The sequence below is a fragment of the Uloborus diversus genome, chromosome 10, assembly GCF_026930045.1.
Source record: "Uloborus diversus isolate 005 chromosome 10, Udiv.v.3.1, whole genome shotgun sequence".
NCBI classification, from domain to species: Eukaryota; Metazoa; Arthropoda; class Arachnida; order Araneae; family Uloboridae; genus Uloborus; species Uloborus diversus.
The window spans coordinates 83,171,897-83,189,412 of record NC_072740.1 but is presented as its reverse complement, the minus strand read 5'-3'; the positions used below and the strand labels follow the sequence as shown (position 1 = coordinate 83,189,412).

Sequence of the window (17,516 nt, the reverse complement as noted above, 5' to 3'; positions counted from 1 at the left end):
CAAAAGGTAGATACCAACAATGCAAACAATTTCTTAAAAGTATGAGGTCTCTAAGAAAGCTTTAGCAATTTTTTAGAAATAAGTACCTGTATCTCCAACTATAATCAATAATTTTAAAAAACATATGAAGAAGAAAATATAGAACCATCACTTAATAGATTAAACTTAGCTTTATTTGATGAAAATTAATGCAAAGAATAACAACTATACAGCCAAAAATATTTGAAATAAAATGCTAAATAACATATTTAAAAAAATGCAAAATTTGGAGCATTCAAAAACTTACTCGCAGCATAAGAATTATGAGTATCAGGAACAATGCAGACATCAATCTAAAAAAAAAAAACAAATTATTTTTTCATGTCAAAATGTAAATATAAGAGTCAGCACAATTAAAACTTTTAAATTTATATTCTGTTTATATCCTCGTTATCTATGAAGAAAAAAAACAGAATATAAATATACTTAAGTTAATTTCAAAGCATGAGAAGAAAAGGCAAATATCACAATCTGGACAACAGTGCAAAGTTTCCTTCCTAACATCTCTTATTGCTTGCATCTCTTTTGGAACAAAACTTTGCACTCCATAATGTACACAATATTAAAAAAATATTTCATCACAGGACACAAACCACATGTATTCACAAAGAGGGTGATGCGCCAGTAGTTGACCATTTAGTAGGAATTTTTACAAGTTCTATTTAATTTCACAGGAAAAAAAACTGGAAAAAAAATCTGACAATTTTTCTATGTGTTTTTATAAAACTATCAGGATCAACGGTTACTAATAATTTTTCTGTTTTACTTACTATTTTTCAAGTTATTTTGAATAGAAGTTAAAAAGGGAGATCTCGCCAGTAGTTGAGCACTCTATGGGCGGAGTTACTCTGGTCTTTAGGGGGCTAAGCCCCAGGGTCGTTATTTGGGAGAATCAGCCCCCCCCTCCCCCGATTTCATGGACATAGTGAACATACATTTGTTTATGTGTTTTGTTGCTTTCTTCCTATGATATTTATTGAATATGAACCATTACGCCCCCCCTCCCATGGAAACCTTTGAAATGGCAGATCTTCTAAACCCCCAGCCAAAAATCAGCTATAAAATTAAAAGATGAAAAGAATGTGTGTGTGGCATTTCAAGTAAGGCGATTAAAACTTGTAAACATTAAAACTGCTGCTGTCGCCTATCTTCCCTCAAGTTTTATATGAAGGTTTTTTGAATAGAAAAAAAATATCGTGTGAACTTATTAAAAGAAAGATAATTTTAATACAGTAAAACCTGTAAAGTTGACCACCTTTGTAAGTTGACCACCTGTCTATGTTGACCGCTTTTGTCAGGAACGGAATTAGTCCTATGTTATATAATGAAGGAAAACCTCTGTAACTTGACCACCTCTCTATCTTGACCACCTGTCTATCTTGACCACTAATGAACACCAAATTTGGTTTGGAGCATTGTAAAAAACCCTTTGTAAGTTGACCACTTGGTTTATTTTTTAAAATTTTACTTAGCAAATTGTTTTATTTTATTATTTTTTTTATAGCTTTCCAAGAACATTTTTGATACCAGACCAGCGTTTTACTAACTAAATGAAACAGTAGCATAACTAAACCTCCTTTTGAGTTTAACCACATGGGAAAACTATTAAGAACCCATTTATTCCCCAAACTTGTTTTTCTTTATGAAAACATGTGTCAATAGAAAAGTACAAAGTATTTTTTTCCAGTTGTAAAATTTTGTGACAACAATGGAATTGTGCTAAAGAGTAAAGTTACTTGCATTGCAGTATTTCTGGTGCAAGGGATTAAGAGATACGACATTTTCATTCTCAACTGCTTTTTTGAACTATGAGAGTCCAGCTTGTTGCTCTTTGTGTTATAGTTTTACATAAAATGGCTTCAAAAAGAAAGTTAGTTGAACTTGAGATTGATAAAAAGTATGAAATATTAAAACTAATTGAAAAGGGAGAACGCTAGAGAAAATTAGCTGACACATATGGAATTTCTAAAACTAGTGTCTAGTAAGTGTGCCAAATTCAATAAGGAGTTATTTTGTTGAAAAGTAGATCATCATAGAGTTATAAATGTATATGAGAAAAATTTGCAATTTTTGATAAGCGATGAATTTTTAGGAACTATTAATATCAAACGAATAACTTTTCATAAACAATAAGATTTTTTTTTTTGATCTATTTACTGAAATTTTAAATTTTCATGACACATTATACGTCATTCTGGGAAAATAATCTCTAAAAATATTTGAATAACATTTTAAAATATTGTTTCAAAGTAATGCTAAACAATGAAAGTGAGTTAAACAGAAAGAGTAAGTGTCAATCAATCAAAAATGAATACATGGTGCAAGAAATGACAAAAAAAAAAAAAAATCATTACCCCCTCCATAAGTTGACCACCTGTCTAAGTTGACCACCAAAGGACTGCACCGCAAGTGGTCAACTTACACAGGTTTCACTGTACGAACATTTTTTATGTGCAGTTTGTCGCTTTCAAGGAACGATTTCTTTAGTGACATCAAAGGAAGGACGAAAAGCGTGTTAGATCCATTGATACTCCTTGGAGATTTTTCAAAATTGAAATTTTAAAAATGCAGCTGTAATCAATCCTTGGTGATGTTAGGAGAAGAGGGGTCAGTGTGGGTCGGGGGAGGGGGATTCCGGAAAATTTCAAATTTACGTTTGAAATCACTTTTAGCCAACTTTTGATAATGTTAGGAGAATGGGGTTCCCTTAAAAATTATTTTTTTCAAAATTGAAGACAGATTAAGTTATCTTTGAGGGGAGGCGGGGGCTTCTAAAACTTTTCCTCTATAGGAATAGGTTTAAAAAACTTATCTTTAGGCTATGGGCTATCGGATATAATTGGAGACCTTATGCTAGTTGGAATGGAGTGGAAGGTAGTGATGCAACGAATAGTCATTTGGCCAAACGCCAAATATTCGGCAATAATCAAAGCCGAATATTCTACATGTACCAAAATTAGCGGTTACAAAACAAATTTCTGTACTAAAAAAAATTAAGTTATTTAATAGTAGAAGATTTTATTTAGATAAATTTGTAGACAAATTTTTAACAATTAAAGACTATGAAAGAATTCCACCAAAATTATTTGTTGGAATATTTTAACAAAATTGCAAACCATCCACAAAGTTAAGCCTTGGCAGAAACCTCTGCTGGAAGTGAAATGAGAGAAATCTATTATTATATTTCCTTGACTAGTTATTAGAAAGAACAAAATGGTCTTTAACTAAATATAAAGATACATGATAAATAAAGTGGTGAGAATAAATAAATAAATACAGTCGAACCTCCATATATCGAACTTCCACATATCAAAATTTTCTATATATCAAAATCCCAGCAAATTTCAATGTTCATTACATAGAAAAATTGTTTATATATATCGAAAAAATCTCTATATATCGATTTTTTTTTTGAGACATTCGTAGATTTTTTTTCCTCTTTAGACTGTCTCATGAAAAATAGAGGGTAGGGGAGAAAATTATGTTCACTACGAAACTCATAAGGAATCTGGGGTAGTGTAAGTAGTAAGGAGGGGTGTGTAGATAGGTCATTGTTTCGTTCTAGAATTCTTAAATTCCCCCAAGTTTGTTTTGAATATCTTAGTTGTAACCAGTAACATTGTAAAATCAGTTTCAAGTTATCCCTTTTGTCTGTTGATTATCTTTCCTAGTCGTTTTAGCTGCAGTAAAAATCATTCAAGTTAAGTAGATTTATTTTTTACTTTTCTCTCAATTTGTCAAAACTAAAATAACCTAATGTTGCAGATCAAGTTGAATTGCCGAAGAATGAAGATGTATGAAGGAGCAAAAATGTAACTTCTGTTATTTTTTTATTTATTAACTTTCATTTAATCCGATGCTCGTATAAATTAGAAATTAGGTTTCATACACGAAAATTAACCTTAATTATAATGTTTTAGGAGATTTTTAGGATAAAATTAGATCGTTTCTATATATTGAATTTTTTTCTGGCAATTTGCTACTTCGATATATGGAGGTTTGACTGTATAAAGATACATGATAAAAATAAAGTGATGAGAATAAATTCTCCAACATATCCCAGTTGGCCACAAAGTACCTTGCAGAACCAGGCGTTCACTACGTGCACCTACATTCTCAAAATCTAGTATTTCTTTAACCCGTTAGCACCCAGCGTCATGCGGACGCTATGCAACGATTCCTCTCCTATCAGCCCAGCGTCACTTCCTTGCTACGCGCTCTGATTGACGCTGACATCCCAGCGTCACGTATATGCTTTCTCGAAATGGAACGATTGAATTGAATATTTAAACGATAATAGATGGCACTAAATGACTATAACTTTGATCATATTCGAGTCACATGGTATTTGACCTTCATGTACACGCTTTAGTTTCTTATTTGGGCCTCTCAATGGGATAGAATTTTTTTTATGTAAACAACTGCTCTGTATCACTGCTCTGCGCATATGATTTATGAGGTCTCAATTGCTTTTGTTTATATCTTTGCTTCTCTTTTTTTTTACGAGTAATTGAAAGAGATATACATCTAGCTGAATAAATTATGGGGGAGGGAAGGAAGGTTAAAATATTTTTGCGTATGTGTTCCAAACTTTTGGGATTCCCCGTTCAATGAGAGTACAGGAATGATTTCAAGAGGCCTGAAGTTTATGATTATTTTTTAATACTTTCTGATATTGTTCTTCTGTATTTATTCTTTTTCATTTGGAGAATGAAAAACTGCAATAAAAATGGTTAGCGAAGTGAGTGAAAGGAAATGTTTTCGAGTGAATTAGGAAGCAGTTTTGAGACTTGTCGCGTGGGAAATATAACTAGTTTAAATTTGTTGACCTAAGTTGTTTTAATCAAAATTACATAAGGAACATATTTTTTTGCGACATTTCTTTTTCTTTGATTCCACACTCACAATGTCAAACTCTAACTTTGTTTTTGTGCACATATCAATTAATTTTGTGCACATGGTTAAAGTTTTAGTATCCTACTTATTTCACTTCCTTCTAATAAAGTAAGTCTTTATATTAATAATTAGTAATCAGTAGTACATTGTTTAAGCAAAATTAAAATTTCAAGCCATTATTTTGAGATGCTGATTTTATAAGAATATTTTTGTGCAGTTAGGCTTAACTGCTGTAAACGCTCGGGCCGATGGCGGCGTTCCATTTCAGAGCGTTCGGTCCCGTAGCTGCGCTTCGTTTTCCGAGCGCTGGTCCTCAGGTGTTAAAGAGGAAAAAAAGAGAGAAAAACTTTTCTACTGACTGAAAATGCCCAACATTTTTTCCTACATCATAAACTGCATTTGTACGGAAAAAACGTTGCTGTATGAGCTACATAACTTAATATTGAATGGAATATTTTTGAAAATGCTATGTAACCAAAATTGTAATGATAACTTGTGTTCTAAATTGTCATATTTAATTTCAAAAAAATAAATAAAAGATAAAAGAACATTTATATCATTATATTAATTTTTTATACATATTTTACTGAGAGAGAGAATAAACTAACCTTTGCCTCATGTATGATTTTGATTGTATTTTATCGACTGAAATTCTTCATAAATTAGTTTTTCTTTTCAAAAGACAAAATAAATAGCAACCTTTTTAATATGTCACAAAACAAGAAAGAAAACATCCGACATTAGCCGAAAATTTTGTATATTTCTAATACAGACATTTTTAGCTGTTATTCATGCATGAATATCTTTCATACTGGCAATGAAGAATAGTTGTAACAAGATTTCATTAAAATTTGAATTTTGCATTAAACATGATAATCATAAATAACGAGCTGATGTGTGCATCACATGACTTCCTTTTACTCCAATTTAATGTCATTTCCCCATTATTGGCAATTTTAATGTGATTCAATTGTTTACTCTCTAAATATCACCAACAGTGGCCAAATTGAAACCAAATTTAAACTGTAAAAAAAAAAAAAACATCGCCCAATTTGTCGCCAAGTTGGAGTTACAAAACTTGACGACCAAAAGACTGGCGATATATCACCAAGTGTCTGACAAATTATAACACCACTTGAGTTTAAATTGAAATTAACAATGATTTCCCCCTAAAAAGCGGCAAAAGACCCCCTTAGGAACATCCAAACGCAACCAAAAGGGAAGGTGCACAACTAGGCCCCACTAGGAGTCTTCGTTCCAAGTTTCAATTTTCTACAGGGTGGCGACAGGAACTGTGAAAAAAAGTTCCCTGACTTTTCCCTGATTTCCCTGATTAAGTTCACCAAATTTCCCTGACTTACGTTACCAATGATAATGGTTTTCTTTCTTTGCTCTACTTGAAATCCATTGTATGTTTGTATAAAATGCAGTACTTTAAACGTTTTGTTGTGTAAAGTTGCTGAACTTAAGATATATTTTAAAAAGATGCTACTTTTTTAATAAAATGGTTAAAAAAAACATATCAAGTCAATTTGGGGGGGGGGGGAGCTACAAAACAGTATATTAAATTTTTCTATGTGGAAAGATAATAGAAAATTTTTTTAAAAATATTTTACTTCCAGAAACCACTTAGCATAAGAATTTTAAGAAACTATTAAAATTACTCTTAAAAACATATGTGTATTTATGATAGAACTAAAAAGTAATTGAAATTATTTTGAACTAAGTTTTCAAACAGTATAATAATTGTTGCAAGAGTAACAAGTAATAGCGAAAGAATAGAAGTAATGTAATTATTCTTATATAACTAATTGACATATTTATGCAAAACAGATGAAACCATTTGACATCCATTCATAGAGAGCTTTTCTCTAATCAAGAACATAGGTTTTAAAGAATGAATACAGCATTTTAACAATTAAAAAAAAAAAAAAAAAGATATTTACTTAAGTACACAAGTTAACTCTATTTAAAGTGATTTCAGTATGCAACGAAACAAAATCTTAGATTGCTTTTGTAACAAACAACTTTGAAATGCAAGGAAAAAAAAAGAAAAAAAAAAGCAATTAGTTAATTTCAAAATATATAAAAGAAGAATACAACTTGGTTATAAAATTAAAGAATCACTTAAGTCTGAAGAAAAGAAAACCTTTATAATCTGCGGTGACAACAAATAGTATAACAGCAAAAAATAAAGTTTATTTTATTGAAAGTTCAATTTTGGCAATTAAATTGAAAACGCGAAGAAGTAATACCTTTTAAGCTTTTATAGTATTAATTCAAAAACCAAAGATTTCTTCTCAAAATCGTGATTACAGTACGCTAATTACTTTGAGACAATGGAATAAAGGCAAAGGAGCTAAGGTATTAATGAAGGCTTCCTCTTTGCCTGTATGGTTGTTTATTTCAAGTAACATGGAAAGCGTAAAAGGAAATTTCAAACTAGGTAAAATAAACAACCTAACAGACACAGAAGCAATCTTAGGAAGTTCATCCTGTGGTTAATAAGTAAGATTCAATACTTTGACATTGAGGAAAAAAGATGCACAAATATGCGGCAGTGTATAATCGCACCTCATTAATTTTACTTTTTTTTTTTTTTTTTTGAACAGATAATTGGCGGAAAATGCGTAGGGAATTAGAGTACTTAATTTTGTAAAGCAAAAAAGAATTTTTTTTCTTCATAAAATCAATTTTCCCTGATTTTTTGTTAGTTTTTCAAAATTCCCTGATATTTCCCTGATTAATGAAGTTCCCTGACTTTTCCCTGATCTCCCTGATTTCCCTGATCTGTCGCCACCCTGTTCTAAGACATACCGTTTTTGAGTTATGCGAGATACATACACACATACATACGTACATACAGACGTCACGAGAAAATTTGTTGTAATTAAGTCAGGAGTCGTCAAAATGGATGTTTCGGGTGTCTATAGGTTCCTAGGCATACATCCACGTGTGGTCGGGTCGAGAAAAAAACTCAGCATTCATTCAGGTGGGAGAAAAATGGAAATTAAGGCCGATTTTAGAGTGAAAATATTTTTGTGAATACAATATTTCCTTTAAAATACAGAAAACTCTCAGTGTGTAATAATAAAATTCATTTTTTGTATATTATTCGGCAGAGGGGTATATAGTTAACTAGGTATTCGGCCGGAGCCGAATTTTTGTTGCATCACTAGTGGGAGGTTTACGCAGCTCAGCTGCATTGTAAAATGTTCGAAACTGAAATATTAAAAGACTCGGGGGGATTCTTTAGTACTAACATTAGGTAACACAACTGGTTCGAGGTCCTTCCTCTTTAAGTTTTTTAAGCAAAAGTTCTAAAAATGCACTTTGTGCTGTTTTTTATTAGGAGAAGGGGTCAGGGCGGATCTTTTTTATTTTATTATGTTTATTTTATTTCTTTTTTTGACACTGAAAGTTAAACAACGCAATTTTACGCTATGTTTTGAGACTCTAGGGGAGTAAATGGGAGCTTTGCCACGAGAAGGTAAAGAGCAGCATCTGCAATTTTTTTTTTTTTGCATTTTTGTTATCTGCTGCACTTTTGCTCCATTGTATAACCTCGCTTATTTGGTTTCCTCTGAAAATGAAGCATGAAAAAAGCGTAGAATTCCAACATTTCCCTAAGCATGGAAGCCAAAATGCGTTTCTTCATATAACTTTCACAAACACTCATTTCTGAAGATACTGTGCTTTATTCCCACGGCAGTACTCTCCATTGGAAAATTTTTGAAATTGAAAGCCTAAAAAAGCACTTTTAAATGAAGCTCTAGATTAGTGATCGTCAGCCGCCAACATGAGACGATTTCATTGAAAATGGCTACCAAAAATTCAAGTCGTAGTAGCCAAAAGTGGCGACCACGACCATGTGTTTCTTTATTTGTTAAAAACCATTGCATATCATGCTAGGACCTACTATTCAGAACTCTTAGACTAGAGCTTTACTTTTGAAGAATGGATCATGATTAAAGATAGGAGAGTTCTGGAGCTCTCTCTACAATTTTTTAAAATTTGAGGCTCTAAAAACCAATTCTAAAGCTATCTTTGGGGATGCTAAAGAAATGAATGGCAGATTCTGAAGTTCGAAAAGCATTAACCCTAATAACACATGTTAAAGTTATCTTTGGTGATGTTAAGAAAGGTTATTATCCCCATCCCTTACCCTAACGCCAATAAATATGAACTGTAACAGCGTTTTAAGGCATAAATTTCTACAAATTTCTGTTGAGTCCTTGTACCGTTTTTTCACCTAACATCACCAAAGACGTCTAAAATTGCGATTTTAAAACAACAAGTTTCAAAATTGAGTCAATTGATGAGCAAATCAAATCAATCAAATTCATAAGATTTCTTTCCTATTGTGCCCCCCCCCCCCCCACCTCCATTAAAAGTTATTTTCTGGATGCACCCATAGGCGTGCGCAGGGCTTCAGAAATGGGGGTACCACTGTACCAGGAGGTTGAAATCACGTTTGGAAAGGTTCCTTGCTCACTTAAGGAAAATTTTCAAATATTGTGAGTAAAAAGCATTTTCAAAATATGAGGCAATAAATTAATGAACCTAAAAATATAAAATATTAGCCACTTTCGTAGTAACTTCCATTTCTGTGCACTAATGGGGTAAGATGAGTTGGGGAAGTGCAGCCCTTAAATTGTACAGTTCGACTTTATTAAGGCCTAGACATTACAAGACTTGATAAAAAAATTTTAATTTTTACTTCGTATGTTACCTGTTTTAGCGCGTTTCCCAAGATATGAGCCTGTTAAAATCATTGCAGGTAAAAAAGTTGAAAAAAATTGTTTTAAACTATTGTGCTCTAGGGCCACATTTTCTCAATAAAAAGTGGGGCAAGAGCATCACCTATCTGAATTTTTTTTAAAAACCGTTTGAGAAAATAAGGGGCAAATGCAATCAATAGAGTATTTTTTCCTGATTGAAAACGATTTTTTTACTTTTATTTTCACCTATTCATTGGGAAGTTATTACATTTTTCCTAACGAAACCTGTCAATGTAAAATGAAGAACGTTCAAGGAACAATGGATTATTCAACAAAATTATGAAGTTTCTATTTTAAATTAAATAAAGAACATGAAAGATAACTTTTATTATGCTAATAAGCTTAAAAAAAACAAAAACAAAACTTGCATATCAAGGAATAATCTTTAAACTTTAATATCAACTAACTTATAAAATATTAACTTAATAATACAAAAGGTAACTATACAACTGACAAAAGGTAACATGTCTTTGACGAACTTGAACATATTTTTTTTGTATAAGTACACTTAGTATAGTAATTAACAATTTAATTTATATTATGGAGCAGTATATATAAGCAGTTATATTGGAGCAATATAGACTAGTGACACTTATTGTTAGTTAGACAAAGGTGCAGGGATTAAAAATTAATTACATTGCTTCATTAAATCGTTGCAAGCAAATTATATCTGTCATAAAAGAACATTTGCCAGATTAATGGGAAAGTGCAGCCCCAAGAAATGCGAGGCTGCACTTGCCCCTTTTTTTTCGGGCCGCACTTTCCCAGTCGTATAATTTTCTGGGGTAAGTGCAGCTCTAAAATTAATTGATTTTAAAGTAAAAAATAATAAGTCTCAGCTTTAAAAATACGAAAAGTAGGCATGAAATAGTTGTAATTACGTTTTGGAAGCACGAAAAAGTGGGAACAACAACAGAAGAAACAATGATTTCTCGAACCATAACAACATGGCACTGTAGTGGGAATGAGAAAATTTAGGAAACGAGGGCGGGAGTAGAGTTACCATTCAAGTAGCGCGATCTAACGCACGCAGTGCAAAGTAATAACGTTCACCAAGCTACCCAGATGGCAAGCAGCCTTGCAGATATTCCCGGTTTCTGATTATTAACCTAAGCCGCACTTGCCCCAAGACCGCACTTACCCCAACTGACCTTACCACAGTACCCCTGGTGACCCCCGTGCGCATGCCTATGGATGCACCACTGTTGTGTGTTTTGTTGTATGTATGTGTGCGAATATATCATTACAAGATTATTTTTTTTAATTCAAAAAATGTCTTCCCATTGTTACATAGAAATTATTACTTGTTTTAAATTACTGCTCATGTAGTTTCAAAGAAAATGTGACAAGTTATCAATAATTTGGAGAAAATAAAAAGGAGCTCAATATTTTTTTTCCTTGCCTGAATAAAAATTCTAAATCTTGCCCATGGGCGCCAGCAGTTTCACATGCAAAAGGGTACACCCACATGTAAATCACTAAGGTTTTTTTTACTAGTTCTTAAATTTATTCATTTTTAGTTTTTTAAAATTTAGTTTAATTCTATTTTATTTATTTTAAAGCGAATACTGAGATGTATTTTCATCTTTGTTGACGTTAATTAAAAAATTTTACATTTTTCTCTGATCACAATATTTTTGCCCTTTTGTAATTTGCTTAAAATAAAACTAATTTTACTCATTTCAAAAAAATAGTTATTAAAAGATTAAAAATAATATTACAATTAAAAATATTAGATTAGTATTACTTTTTAAAATTTATTTATTTTAAAAAGCCAGTGGTTGAAAGTTCCTCTTTTGCAGTCCCTTTTTGGTGCTGCAAGGGAGGCATACTACATCGCCGGAAAGCAGACTGGACATAAACATGAGATTAATAATTTTCAGGATGTATTTTGTAGCGTTTCCCCATCTGATTAATTAAATTTTATTTTTGAAAGTCAGAGGGTGAAAGTGCACCACCCTGCCAGCAATCATGGACATAAACATGATATTAATATATTTCATGATTTACTTAGCAGTTTAAGTATTTTGTAACTTGCCCTGTGTTTAAAATGAATTCAATTTTATTTATTTAACACACATGATTATTTTCAGAAAGTTTAAATATCAAAAAAATATTATTAAATTTTTTTTTTTACCAGGGGGGGGGGAGTGAGAGCGCACCCATGGATCTGGCCCCCTCACTTTTTCAAGGCACGAGTCGCCACTGCCTGTATGTACTCATATTCCCTTAAAGGTCGCCCTTGATTGGTTGTTGGGTGGATGATGTCATCACACATGTCACGTGACTTTGATGATGGTTACACGACAGTGATGACAAATAGGTTAAAATGTCGTGAAACTTCGTGACATTTGACGCCAAAACTAAGTCACCAAAAAATAATGCCAATTTTATATTATATCTTCAATTTCTTGCCAAGCCTTTAGATTACAAACGCATATGACGTCATTGATATATGAAACGCCAAAGGCACCTAAGGCGGAGAAGCTAGCCACCCTAGACCGCTCGTATAATGCTTAAATATTAAAACATACTACTAAAAATAATGCATTGAAATTCTGAGTAATCAGTGTAAGTACAGTAAACTCCCAATTATCTGCAGAAAAGGGTGACATGGTAACTTCGGATAAGTGAATTTCAAGGATAATCCGTAAAATAAATTAAAAGCGATAGCTAAGAAACTCAACACTAGCACATACTTTTAAACTCTGCCAGAAATGACCTATTAAATTTTAAAAGTCCCCAAATTTGGTGACATTTAGCAATCTCTCACCAAATTTGGCGCCAAAAATTATGCCAACTTAGCGATATCTCTCTTAATTTCTCACCAAGTCCATAGCAGCCACTCCAAGCAGATATGACGCCACCATCATGTAAGTCGCCGCAGGACCCGAACCTTACCGTTGACCTGAATCTAGTCAGCATAGCTGCCAGAATAATGCCTAAATATTATAACATTACTGTTAAGTAATCCTCACATGAAAAATGTTAAATTGTTTATACGGGGCGTCCAAAAGTAACTTGCTCTATATACGGAGTCCTGGCGGCCGATTCTCTGAACCCACCCATCCAAAATTTTAGATACGGTTATCTGAAGGAATGCCTTTGAGATTGATGATTTTAATCAATGCAGTGATCTCCGGGCTGATGTTACAATGGTAGAATCTCAAATTTTTAAAATGAAAACACCCAACTTTTAATTGCGCAAATTGATTAATGTATTGATGAGCCAGAAATGGTGTTGGATCGATCGACATGCGACAAAAATTGTTTATTCAAAAATTTAAGCACTAAAACTGAAGAAACACACTTGCCACTCTGCATTTTAAAGTTTTTTCCTTAACCTTTGTATATGGTGTTTAGTGGTTGGCTCTTCCAGACTTAGATAAAATGAAAAGCTTTCTGCGAACACAAATCTTAACTGGAAAATTTTCTGCAAATAATTATTTTGCCAAACTCATCCTTGAATAAAAAATTAAATTTATATTCAAATAAGAAAGAGACAAAAAAAAGTGCTTTAAATCATTTAATTTTTTTTATAATAACATATAGTTTGCTTATTTTTCACCAACTGAAGAAAACTGCCAAAGCCATTATTTTTTTTACACGTGTGCTTTAAAAGGCTTTTACAAAAACAAACTCTGGGATTTTCTTAAAAATTCCCTTTAAAAAAGAATTTTTTTTTCTTCTAAATTAACGTTAGCAATTTGAAAAAAAATTTCTGCAGAGCCAAAAATTTTTCTGCGAACGCCGTTCGCGCGTTCGCCTATATTATGCAAGACTGGGCTCTTCTACAACTGTCTTACCCTGTGAGTTATGCAAAATGCTTCATTTTTATATTGTCACTAGGATAAAAATTTTCATCTTGCAGTTTTTGTCTCACGCCACTCATTACAATGCAATTTGAGATTTTTCCATACGAGGATCAATTTGTGCAAGAAAAATGTGGGTGTTGCAATTCAAAATTTCTAAAATTAGTTTACTATAACAGAATCCGTGTTAGTTCTATGTTGTTTAAAATTTTCGCAATTAGGAGAACATCTGTTGAAATAACTGTATCACAAAACTTTCGCTCTGTTGGTTCAGCAGACAGGCGGCTAGTCAATTACTTGCAAAAAAAAAAAAATTTTTTTTGAACAAAAGTAGTATTATATTTCATTTTAAGCTAAAAAATGTGTGTAATCACTTTGGTTTTTGAGAAAAAAGCTTTAAAATCAACATAAGTTCATTACTTGACCACTCTGGTCAACTACTGGCATTAATTGCATTTTAGACAACCAGTAGTTGACCACCCCTGAATCTCAGCATAAATGATAAGTAAATTGATGCAATTTTTTTTATTTACTTAGTATAAACATGGATGATCAGCACATAACAGTAAATTAACCTGAAGAATAAAATTTAACGTCGAGGAATACAATTAAACATTTTATCTCATGACAATTCTCACTAGTAAGAAAAGTGATTTTCTTGAAAATTTTTATATGTCTTTGTAATTGTACCGTACTAATCTCCATTCAAAACTTTAGTTACAACTATAAATTATAAGAGAACACTTCATGGATGATATAAATTAGTTCCAGCAATCAGATTAAAAATATCTGATTATTTATTCTTGTTTTGTACATATTAGTGCTCGAGTGGTCAACTACTGGCAGGTGGTCAACCACTGGCAAATCACCCTAGCGGAGGTAAGAGTACAAAATACATATGCAGACGAGCCTCTTTATCATATCACCCTTGGGATTGTAACCGAAATTGTTCAAAAAGATATAAATTCTTGTTATTACATAGATGATTAACATAGTTTTGAATTACTGGCAGTTAAGGTAAAAGTCAACAGAAAAAAAAACAATACTTCATTCACGTTTTTAATTTCATTCTAAAATACTTTCCAATAAGGGTATGCTAACTTTCCAAGCAACAATTCAAACAATGCTACTTCCTAGGGAGTTACTTTTTTAGTCGATACACAAACTCATTACTTTTGACCACAATCAGACACAATTTTGACAGCTAAACAAGGAAGAATGCTTTTCTATACTTTTAGGTTGTGTATTCCATGTCAAAGGACTTATTGTTATCTCTTTCTCTCATGGGGAAAGCTTGCAATGATGAAGGTAGCTATGGTCTTGCTCTAATCTAGGGATGTGCCATTTATGAGAGAACGGGTCAAAAAGAGCAAATCCTTAAAATGAATGGATACGTTAGTTCACGTAAAAAATAAACGACCGTTCTTTTGAACGGTGAGCAGTTTGGAACATTGTATTGATGCATTTGCGATAAATTGCATTTTTTGGGAGAATTACATTCATCTTCAAATTTTGAACTATCAATCAATCTCAAATTTCCTTTTTCTCAGTGCAGTACAATATATTCATTTCGAACCTTTTTACTTTATTCATTTTTTTTCTTTAACCATTGCAGTTCATTTGCAATTTTCCAATGTATTCATTAGTAATGTTTTGTTTAATTTGTTTGGGCTAATATCAAAATTTTTGAGCTTACCATTTCATGTTCCACACACCTGCTAAAATCCTTCTCATGATTTCTGTCGCCCAAAACTGTTTCTAAAAATACCTTTTATCACTTTTCTGGCGATCCTTTTGTCTTCCATAACATTCCTATCAACTACCATCTATATTGATTTGGCTTCATTTTTAACTTGGTTGGCGACTTACTAGTCACTTATTTAACATTCAATACCCAGATTTTTAATAAGGATTATTACTAATTTTTTTTCCCCATTTACAAAGGTGTAATGTTTTTGGTTTTGTTTTTATTGGTACAGTGAAATAATTTTAAAGCTCTCTAATATTTAGGTGTCTTTCTTTCTTTTTTTTTAAAATTAAGTTGTCCAGTACTCCCGCTGAGCTACTGATGTATATTTGTTGTTACTTTTTCAGCTGTACATGTTCTATTGATAATACCATGAGTATATATACAGTGCTATAGCTGGAAAAAATATTTCAAAGAATGCACCTATTTTTTGGGGTAGATGTCATGGTTGACAAATGTTTGTTTTTGGGTCCAAAAAAAAAAAAAAAAAAAAAAAAAAATCAGTTTCGACAACTTATGCTAGTTTTTATTTAAAAAGCAGCTCCTTATTTATTTATTTTTTTAAATTGTTTTGAAACCAGTTTAAAGTAAATTAGCTGTAACTACGTTAATTCTTTTGAAATTAAAGTCAATTTGTCTTTTTTCAAATCGTATTCTGAATTGCTTTGAAGAACATTAGTATTTACTTCAGCATTTGCTTCATAATTATATCAAAAAATGCTTTTGCCTTGTTTACTTGCTGACTTGCGATGCATTCCAAAACCTGTGAGGCTGCTTTTAGGGTACGCTGTTCCCCACCTAATAACGAAGAAGCAGCTTAATTGTGCTTAACTGAACATTCTACATCTGACACCAAATAAAATATTTTTTGGTTAATTTTTCATAGACATATTTTCTTACTTTTAGATAATTTTAGTTTTTTCCTTCAAAGAATACTACTGATCTAATGAAACATCTCAAATGTTTGTGAGCATGTCATGCAGAGAGATCACCTGCAGCTGAATGAACGGATCAAAAGAATGAACGATTCTCTGATGAACTGATCATTAAAAAGAACAACATTGCCCAGCTCTACTCCTTCCATAGACCAGTTTTCATATCCATTTACTATGCATTCTTTTTTGTTGCTCCTCATGTCTGAAATCTGTTACTTTCAGAACTTACGTACACACTACAGGTAGGCAATGTCGTCCTTTTTAATGATCCGTTCATCAGAAATTCGTTCATTTCTTTGATCCGTTAATTTAATTTGTTCAGTTGAACAACTTTGTTCATTTAAAAAAGTTCTTGCAGAAGATCTGTCTGAAATGTTTCATTAGATCAGTAATATTCTTTGAAAGAAAAATTACTAAAGTGATCCAAAAGTAAGAATATGCCTATCAAAAATGAATTTAAAATTTTTTTTATTCAGGTTTAGATGTATAAAGCAATTATAGTTCATTTTGTGACATTTCTCAGTTGCCAAATGCTAAGATATGTTATCCATTCCAAAAATCGCAGGTTCTATTTCAGCATGTCACAAAATTAAGTCATTAAATTTTACTACTATATAAAAAAAATAAATAAACTATTTGTGATGTCAAAAAATTTGCAAAATTGATCTTGCAAAACTAATTCTACATAGAAATATATCTCCAAGTGTAGTATGGTCACAGGTGAAAATAAAACAAAAAATAATTTTGAATGTGTACTCTCGGTTACATTTTTAAAAATATATAAATCACGAACTAAATAAAAGAGAATTCCAAAAAAAAAAGTTAAAAAAAAATGTGCGTCACGGGACGCTTGGCAGAAGTGATAACTTTCATAGGATTAAATTATTATCATTATCTAATCCTATGAAAGTAACAATTGGCTTATGGTAGCTATAATAAGCAACGAAATTTTTGCATTGCATAATATCTGAAAATCTTTCCAAGACATGTACAGTTCCGTGACTTGTAGTGGCTTCTTCTGGCTTATTAATCATTTGTAATTGTAATTTGGATTGCAGAAATGATACTAAATTTTTAGCTTGATCAGAAGCAAAATTAACATTAAAATCTCTGGTTAAAATTAAAGGAATTGTATAATAATCTTCATTAACTAAAGCAGAACCTTCTTGTGCATAATTTAAAAGCTGTTCATGAATAAATTGAATAATACTTGAAATACTTTAGTTTATATATATATATATATATAATAATTTGTAACTTTGCTTCATTGAGACATTCCACTATACACATTTCACCAATATCGTTT

At 31.8% G+C, this 17,516-nt stretch overlaps 1 protein-coding gene across 1 annotated transcript in view; it reads right to left on the bottom strand.

The window, feature by feature from the left end:
• Window positions 1–17,516, bottom strand: part of LOC129231076 (MIP18 family protein galla-2-like) — a 34,301-nt gene that overhangs the window by 612 nt on the left and 16,173 nt on the right. The window contains exon 4 of the mRNA XM_054865322.1: window positions 287–332. Within this exon, the coding sequence (XP_054721297.1) occupies window positions 287–332 (46 nt within the window). The remainder of the gene's footprint in view (window positions 1–286; window positions 333–17,516) is intronic.